The sequence below is a fragment of the Cicer arietinum genome, chromosome 4 (assembly GCF_000331145.2).
Source record: "Cicer arietinum cultivar CDC Frontier isolate Library 1 chromosome 4, Cicar.CDCFrontier_v2.0, whole genome shotgun sequence".
In the NCBI taxonomy this organism is placed as follows: domain Eukaryota; kingdom Viridiplantae; phylum Streptophyta; class Magnoliopsida; order Fabales; family Fabaceae; genus Cicer; species Cicer arietinum.
Genome location: NC_021163.2, coordinates 15,628,518 through 15,638,493, shown reverse-complemented (window position 1 = coordinate 15,638,493; position 9,976 = coordinate 15,628,518). Strand labels below are relative to the sequence as shown.

Here is a 9,976-nt window from a genome sequence, read left to right as displayed (position 1 = left end):
TTAGACCTAAGCCCGACATAAAAAAATAACTGAATAAATAAATATATGTTAAACACAACTCATTCATGATATTCTTTTTGAAATTTCTTTTGATGAAAAAGATTATATACAAGGAAAAAAAATAGAAATAAAAAATATGACAATACTATATTTTTTGAAAGTAGAAAAATGAAATACAGAAAAATTGAAAATTGAGAATATAACTTGCAAATAAATTATACATTAAAATTAAATTGATTTGCTATATGAAAAGTTATAAAGACCAACATTATATGTATTTAGTGGAATAATGTGAAAAGACAAAAAATCTTATTAATTGAAAATTGGAAGAATTTTCTAAAAGACAAAAACGTTAAATTATTTTGAAATTATATAATCTAATTAAAGGTTCTTATTTTTTTTTTTTAATAAAAATATTTGACTAAGTTGAAGATGTTTTTAAAGAAAAAATGTTGCTTAAGATTGATATTGTTATGAATATTAGATCCATTAGACCTATTTGTGAATGTCAATTTACTTGTGATCTATAAATAAAACTAACATTGTAATAGAAACTAAACAATAAGATAATCATATTACTCACTCTCTCTTAATCTCTTTTCTCTCTTTCTCACATACATCTCTACTATCTTATATCACTCCCTTGCTTCAATTAGTTCACAACACGTCACTAGCCCAAAGCTCTAAGAATAATAAGTCCAATAGATATATATCTTTCATAATTTTTACATGTTAATCTTCTTCATATCATGTTTATTTATTTTTTTAATATATATCATGTTTATTTATTCACTATGAATTTCAGAAGAATTCAATATTCATGGATCTTCAAAGGATTACAATACTATTTATCATTTTATATATTGTTTAGATATGTTATATAGTTTTTGAAAAACTTAAAAATTCAATATTTATTTCTATGAATTCTAGAAGAATTCAATATTCATGCATCTCTGAAGGATTGCACAAATACATTATTTAAACCTGTTATATAATTCTTGAAAAACATAAAAAAAATATCAATATTCATGTTTTATAAATTAACCATGCTTGAATCAATTTTGCAATTATTTTATAATTAAAACTATAATTTAAAATCAATTGAGTAAATTTTTTATTTCTTTTGTTAGGGATTATTATTTTGACTTTGATTTGATAATAATAGTATGATTGACACCAAATAATTTTTTTAATTAAATTAAAAAAAAAGAAAGAAATGTGTTTGGTTTAAATTGATTTTCCATTAATTAAGTTACAATTATTTTTTCAAAATGATGATTTACAATTAATTAAATTTGTTTTCTATTTTGGTTACATTAATATAATATGGAATTTTATAATTATAATTTAAATGTAGAATATTTTCATTGCATATTAACTATACTATTATTATTACATTTTTTCTCAATTTTATTTCTTTTCTTTATGTTTAATATTTTATATTTCCTATCAATATTTGATATTTCTTTCATTCATTTTATAGTTTTTATTTTAATATGTTAATCTTGCATATTTCTTATATAACAAATTTATTGAAAACTTTTATTTAATTTGTATAATTATGAAATATATGATAAATTCTGAAAGAATTTAACAATGAAGCATCCTTGAAGGATTGCATGAGTGTGATTTTCTTGAATTATCATTTATGGACATTTTTATATAGTTCCCGAAGAACTAAAAATTTAATATTAAAGAATTTACTTTGGATTGCTCAAAGTATGATTTTCTTGGTCATCAAATAGTGGTTGGTTTCTTTAAAAAAATAGACTTTTTATACAATGATTGGAATATATGAGATCTATTTAATCTCAGTATGATTTGAAACAAAGAAAATTATTCACCTCCCTTCAATATGCTAATGAAGTAGCAAAATATTTGTCAAATACAAAATATTTATAGTTGAGTTCCTCGTGAACTACAACATTTAAACTACGATTGAAATCAATAAGATTTATTTGATCTCAATATTGATTTAAAAGAAATAAAAATAAAATAGAATACATATATTTTTGTGCCACTCAAATATGCTCTTGAAGTAGTAAAATTGAGTTCAAGAATATTTTGAAAGTTTGATTACAAATTATCGTTGAATAAAAGAGAAATTATCGATTAAACCTCATTATCATTATCACATATAACGCTATAATGTATGCAAAAATATTGTCAACATTGAATTCCTTTTAGCTCCATAATATTCAGTTCATGATATAAAATATTGAGATTTCTTTATGTTTGTATGTTTTAGGTACGTGATCAGTTATTCTTAAAACTGAAAAATCAATTATGTCAAACTATTCTTTTGAAATTTTCTTTTCCTCACTTGAGCCACTTTCTTTTTCTGTTAGCTTCTTTTGTTGTTTGAAGATTTTTATCTTTGAAACCCACTGCTCTTCTACACTTCATGCGTAATTAAGATTCATTTGAAATATTATATTGTCAACCATGAATATCTTTTTTTGATAGGAGCATTATATATGTGATAATGATAATGAATACCATGAACTAAAGTCTATTACATATTTTAGACAAAGAAATACTTTGAAAATAGAAATAAACCATTGAAGTGGAATTAAACCGACTTTACAAAGCGATAGGTTTTTGAAAGTGCTGTTTGCACACTTGAAAATGTGAAGCTAATTAGATATGATTATTTTTCGCGCGAAATGAAATTAAGAATGGTGAAATACATCTACGTAAAGTTTGACATGCTATTCATGGGTATGATCAAAGTCCACCGTTGAAGAGACATATTCATCTGAAGTGATTTCAAAAACTTTTTCATACCTTATTAAGTTTATTAGCACATGAAAGACTCAATTCATATATGAAAAATGTGTTACAACATATTTGTATGACTCACTTAATAGTGACGATCATAAGAAGCTTCTTAAAGGATTTAATTTATGTGAGACATACAATTTAAACTATTGAAGAGATAACTTAATCAAAATGAATAATCTCTTTATGTGCTCAAACAATCTAGATGGACATCGTGTAATATTTTTGTGTGAATAGTTTCTAAATGAGGATATGGAAATAACATCATTTAAAATTTGATTGTTTAAAGAAATAATTTGAAATGATTATTGAGAAAAAGAAAAGATTTGTTTGAGATTACAATATGAGTAATTGAAGAATACTTTTGTAAATTATGAAGCTTATATAGCAAATGTTATAAAATAGTTATATATGAACTAGTCAAATCAGCTGTATATTTTGAATGTTATAAGTTCACCAACTGTACTCATTCTAAAGTATATATTAGTGCATTCAAATGATAATGTATCTTGTTAATTATTTGTTGTTAAATATTATTTGTTATTATTCTATTAGCAATGTGAACTTCATTACATTTACGACATTGGAACAATATCAAATATATACTTTGTTATTTTAGAGATATAAATTATTTATATCAATCTCCCATACTAGTATACAAATGATGCTATTTGTTTACATGAGAAAAGTACAACAATTTCATAGAGATGTATGAAACAAATCACAACAACTATATCATCAATTGAAGAAGAAGTTTTAGTACTATAAAAGACAAGTCAAAAATATATTTTGGTTGAAATCTGTCATTCAACAAATACAAGAGACTTGTGTTTTTCCTTCTAGAAAAACTTATTGAAAAGTTTATACGGGAATAATATCACATGCAATTACTTTGAAAAGTTTCCTTCTAATTCATTAGTCAATGTCTATTTACTTGTACTCTAAAATCAATATTGTAATAAAAAAATACACAATAAAATTATAATACTATTCAGTATATATTCTTCTCTTTACTCACTTTCTCTATCTCTATTCTTGTTTGTCATTATTTCAATTAGTTAACAATATATCAAATTGTTTTACATACAATTCACATCAACTTTGATATATAAAGATTCATGGTATATATTTGCGCGAAAACATAGACCCTTTAATACAAGCAACAGAAATGATAAATACACGAAACAAAGATTCATGGTATATAAAGATTGATAGTATATATTAAATCATGTGCGGGGCACGAGGAAATAATTAAAACTTGAAACCCATGCCAAAGTCATCCTTTCCTCTTTATGCAAATGTTGATTTGATTAATTTCTTGGTCACAAAGCTTAGAACCATAATCTCCTTTGTACATCACTCATATATTATAGGCCTCATGGCGCATGAGTCACAACAGTGCTACAAATTATTAATTTGGTTTGGTACAAAATTCATCAACAAACAGTACAAATTATTAAAACAATCTCAATCAATTAATCCAAAGTCATGCCAACCCGTTCCAATGAATTTTTGCAATCATCTACCCCTGCTTTATTTGGTCGTCAAAGAACACTTCACGCTATCCTTGGTGGAGGAAAACGTAAAATTTCACATCTTTACGTTTTTATGTTTTCAATTTTTTTCTTGTCTTGTTGCACATGGAGATTTTTGAATATTTTAAGTCATTCGTGGACTCAAACTTTTATCCCTTATATTTCTTAAAACACATAGAATGAGATACATGTACCAAATTCATCCTCAAATTTTATCCCCTTAAATTATAATATCTATTTTTTCAACAACAGAATAATTGTTGTCATTTTTTATTATTTAATTTTAGAATTATAAATTACACCTTAATTAATGATCCAATTTACTTTAAAAAAATCTATCAAAATAAATCTCATTGTCGCATTAGACTCACATCAATATCAATTATAAGTACCTCTTTTATAAAGGTAAGTATATATAGCATCAAAGTGCAACAATACTTGTTTGAGAAATATGTGAATTTACTTTAAAATTAGAAAATTTGAAAACCGGATAACTTGAAATACTCTTAATTGGTAAAAACCTTAATACTTTCAACAAGAATAATAACCCAAAATGCAATGAACCTAAACCATTTGGTGCATTTATACTAAAATTTGAAAGACCTAAAAGGGAAACATGTGATATGATTGTTCTGATTTTGCAGTTGCTGATATCTTGCTATGGAAAGACAAGAGAACATCTGCAGCAGTAGTAGCTGGAGTTTCAACGGTTTGGTTTCTGTTTGAAGTGGTTGAGTATAATCTTGTTACTATGTTATGCCACATCCTCATAGCCCTTATGCTCATTCTCTTTATTTGGTATAATGCAGCTGGACTTATCACTTGGTAAATTATATTTCTAACCTTATAAAAATCAAATATGTGCTGTCTCTATTTAAAATCCATCTTTTTTTTTGGAGTTAACATTATTAATGTGTTGCATTGCAGGAAAGTTCCTGATATTTATGATCTTGAAATCTCAGAATCCAACCTTAGATTCTTTCATACAAAATTCAACCTGTTCTTAAGGAAATTTTATGACATTTCAACTGGGAAAGACCTCAAACTCTTCTTTGTGGTATTGTGAAAGAAACATTTTCAAATATTTTCATACCTCAAAATTCACCATATATATATCTAATGGACTTTTTCTTTTCATATCTCAAATTTCAAACATTTTCAAATAATAGACTCTTTTTTAAAATTAATTAATTTGTTGACATCAAAGTGATTGAATTTCAGACTATAGCTTGTCTATGGATCATGTCTACAATTGGAAATTTCTTCAGCACTGTCAATCTACTATATACCAGTAAGATTTCAAACAAGTTAATTTTACTACTAATTGTGCATTATTAATTATTAATATGTAACTGCTATGCAATTTTGTACAGTATTTATGTGCGTGGTGACACTTCCAATTATGTATCAACGATATGAATATGAGGTGGATTATCTAGCAAGTAAAGGAAACCAAGACGTGAAGAGATTGTTCAATACATTGGATTCCAAATTTCTCAATAGGATTCCAAGGGGACCTGTGAAAGAAAAGAAGTATAGATGATTTTTAGTTATTATTCTGTCACACATGAAATAAAATATATGATGTACCTTTGATCAGCTTTTGCCATAAATTGGCTACAAGCAAATCTGTTTCCTGCCTTAATATGTAAATAAATAATAATGATTGTAAATATATATATATATATATATATTATGGTCACTAGTTTAGTTCGGTAATGTAGAATTCAACTTAAAGATAAATAAAATTTGATTAAATATTGTTTTAATCAAGATTAAAATTTAGATTCTCCAAGATGATTTATCGTTAAGTGAATTTTATTTGAGACTAACCACTTGGTTTTATGGTTTGAGTTGATATAGTGTTCAATTGTATAAAAATCTATGAAGTAGAAACACAGACCATGGACATACTTACATATGCATATGCATTGGACACTCATGGCGATATATTAGTGAGACTTTCTCTCGAAAAAAATAACATTTTTCAATTTGTGTATATATTTTGGAAGAAAAATAATTTAATATCTATTTTTTCACATTTTCTTTATTACTAATCTCCTTATTTTATCTTTATTATCTTTGAAACTAAACAAAATCTAACGACAGGATTGGCTTTAAGTGGGTAATGAATTTAAGTAATTTGAAAAATCTTTTATCTTTAAAACTAAACAAAATCTAACACATGATTCGATTTAAGTGGATAATGAATTGAAAAAATTATTATTAAAATTTATTTATCTCTTGATTGAATTTCAATTACTAAACTCTAGTTTTTTTTTTTTTTTTTTTTTTTTTTTTTTTTTTTTTTTTTTTTTTTTTTTTTTTTTTTTTTTTTTTTTTTTTTTTTTTTTTTTTTTTTTTTTTTAAATTAAAAGGGTTAAGTCAAAAATCATGTCTAATGTTTGAACATTCGTTACCATGAATATTATTTACTTCTTATATCTAATTTTTATAATTGAAAAATCTACAAATGTAGTTGTGTATATAAAAGAAGACAAGATAAATCAATTCAATAAATTTAATTTTTTCAATATAAAGTCACCCTTTAAAGGGATACATAGATGTGACAAGAGATAATTTGGACAATAAAAACCATAGTGTGAGATAATGAGAGAAACTTTCCCACTTGATGAGAGACAAAACAGAGTACAAGACATAGAAAAAACATACAACATACTCCTATTAGGTGATAGTTTGGTTTGAAATTGAAAGTGAAGACCGAAAAACAGTGACAAGAATGATAGTCTTGTTGTCTAGCAAATGGGGAAGGGGGAGTCACATACGTCAGCAACCTTCTGAGCATTGGGAGAGCTAACAAGCTTTTTAAGGTTAGGATCTTTCAAATAGGCCTTTGTTCCTTCAATTTACTGCAACAAATTGATGAGGGAAGGTTTGAGGAAATAATGGCACTTCCACATGCACTCAATTGTAATGCGTTACATGTTACTCCCGTTGATAACTCTGTCTTTGCAAGGATCATAGTAACCACAATGCACAACAATCTTGTTACACATGTAATCTTCATTTTCAAATATAGAATATTAAACAGAAAAATAAAATGGAGACTTACAAACGTTTAATTAAATTTGATATTGATATGTGATTAATGAGGGTATGAATCTCTTCGCTATTTATATATATTATTATATATACTAGTATGATGCGACCTTAGGAAAAAGATGATGTCTATATATTCATCGAAGATTATTAAAGTATTTTTTAATTAAAATATATTCAAATTTGTTTTTTAGCGACCAATTTAAAATGAATAGTTTACTTTAAGTAAACAAATTAATCACAATGTAACTTGAAGCTCTTTCCCACTTTATAGAAAGTCATCGATAACGAAATTCCGTCCAATTAACTAATTGCATGGCTATATTATATTGGTTAATAAGTATGGTCCTTTTATTTTTTATCTTTATTTTTTCTTTTTGAAATTTTTTTTGAAGTTGATAAAAGTCAGATTTTTTATTTAACAATGATTGTTTCACGTAACATAATTCCGTCTCAATCGACATTTAAAATCCTCAAATCTTTAAATTATTATTTTTTGACAGAAAATTATCTTTAAGTTATGGATAATTGTTTTTAAATTATTATTTTTATGTTAAGAATTTTTATAAGACAACAATTTTAAAGAATTTGTTTAAGGTTTTGGATATCAAATAAGATATTAATTAAGTGACATTGAACTATAATTGTTTATTCAGCTTTTTATTTTTTATTTTTTTTATAATCAATGTACTTTAAAAAAGAATGAATGTTTACAAACTTCAAAAATAAATCTTAGTGAGTTAAATAATCAAAATATTATATTATAAATGACCGAAATTATATAGACTTTGCTAGCATTATCATTTTCTTTATTTAAGATTGTTTAAAATTTTGAGCTAAACGGCTCGTTTGATTGAATCGAAAGAAGAACAACGGAATACAAGCAAAAGGAAAATTTATTGATCTACAGTTTGGTTTACAACAAAAAGAAAAAAATAATAATCAAAATTAACTCCATTTTTTATTTATTGTTGTGCTAATGTAAGAATATTGATGTCAATTGTTAAATATATATATTTTTCCAAATAATCAACAAATCATTTAATTTTCTATTCACTTTCATCTTATTTTATTGTTTTTATATTTCTTTTACATCCAAATAAAGTATAGGTGTTTTATTTGTAGATCAAATAATATATATTTTTTTTATTGTTGTTGATGAATTTCAATAGTTTAAGTGAGTTTATGTCTAATGGACAGGTTTAGGTTCAGACTCAGACTCAGATTCCGTTCTCTTTTTGCGAAAGGTTCCGTCGTCTCGACGTGTAGTAGAATTTTTTTGATATATTTTTCTATAGTTTAAATATATTTTTAGGCTTAAAAAATATGGTTAGTTAATTTTGTATTTATTTATATCCTTATAAATTCTAATAAGTTAAAAAAATTAATTATCAATTTTTTTAAGTAAAAAAATAGTGATGTGGTTAATTTTGAATGAAGTGATACAAGATGACAGTGTAATTGTTGTTAACAAGACAATATTTAATATTTAAAATTAAAATTTATTTTATTAATTTATTTACTCATTTAATTAAAAACTTAAAACTAATTAATTAATTAATAAACCAAGTAAATAATAAAAATTTAATAATCTTTATCTTCAACTCCAAAAATTTTATTAAAAACTCAAAACGTTAATCTTCAATCTTAATTTCTTCGTGTTCAAATCACAAATAACTTATTATAATTTTAGGGTTTTAATCAGATATAAAAATTTGTGAAAATTTGAAGTGAACTATAACCTTATTTAAAAATTTAATTTATGATTACAATAAAAATATTTAAATCAACATAATTTTTATGGTGAATAATGTCATTCTTTCATGAATTAATAGCAATTCATACAATTTTCACGGAATTTAAAAGACATGACATAAATTGTGAGAATTCTTTTTCCATGTGTAATTATTATTTTAGGCAGATTTAAAGTAATAAAAATAGAAAAATAATATGCTAGTTTTTTCTAATTTGTTATATGCCTTTTTGATATTTTAGTTTTTGATTATATAATTTATTTCCTTAAATATATCTATTTAATTTGAAAAACAAACCAACTTTTTTTAATACTAAATTTTTGTCACAAAAAGCTTGTGAATGTTCACGGTCAGAGAATCGAGAAATGTTTTATTTGTCTAAAACTTGACATATGAACTATTATCTTGAAGCAAAACAATTGTTTATATTATAGATGTAAATACTATTTTATAAATAATTTTAATATTATTTTAATTCTACATCGATGTACAAGATTTAAGTCTTGATTATGACATCTATGTTTATTCTCCTATCATTTATATAATTATAATAAATAAATACTATTTATCAAAAATATCAGTAAAATAAAATTTATTTATTTTATAGTATTTAATATTTTTACAATAAAATGTAAAAAAATTTAGTATAATAATTATAAACAACCAAATAATATTTTATATTTTGAAATTATCTTTTCTAACATAAAAATTATGACTTTTTAATTTATAAAAAATGATCTATACTTTATAGATTTATAGAAAAATATACAATTGTCATTATTTTGTTTCAAAATTATTTAATCTAAACATTTTTATTTATTTATAATACATATATTTTGATTTTTG

General features: G+C 23.9%; 1 protein-coding gene across 1 annotated transcript; it reads left to right on the top strand.

Moving 5' to 3' along the window:
• Positions 1-4,166: 4,166 nt before the first annotated feature.
• LOC101514021 (reticulon-like protein B14) lies at positions 4,167-6,031 on the top strand. The gene is made up of 5 exons (XM_004496997.4): positions 4,167-4,363; positions 4,961-5,141; positions 5,244-5,373; positions 5,538-5,607; positions 5,690-6,031. The coding sequence occupies exons 1-5, from the start codon at positions 4,270-4,272 to the stop codon at positions 5,857-5,859; spliced, it is 645 nt and encodes a 214-aa protein (XP_004497054.1). The 5' UTR covers positions 4,167-4,269; the 3' UTR covers positions 5,860-6,031.
• The last annotated feature ends 3,945 nt before the right edge of the window (positions 6,032-9,976 follow it).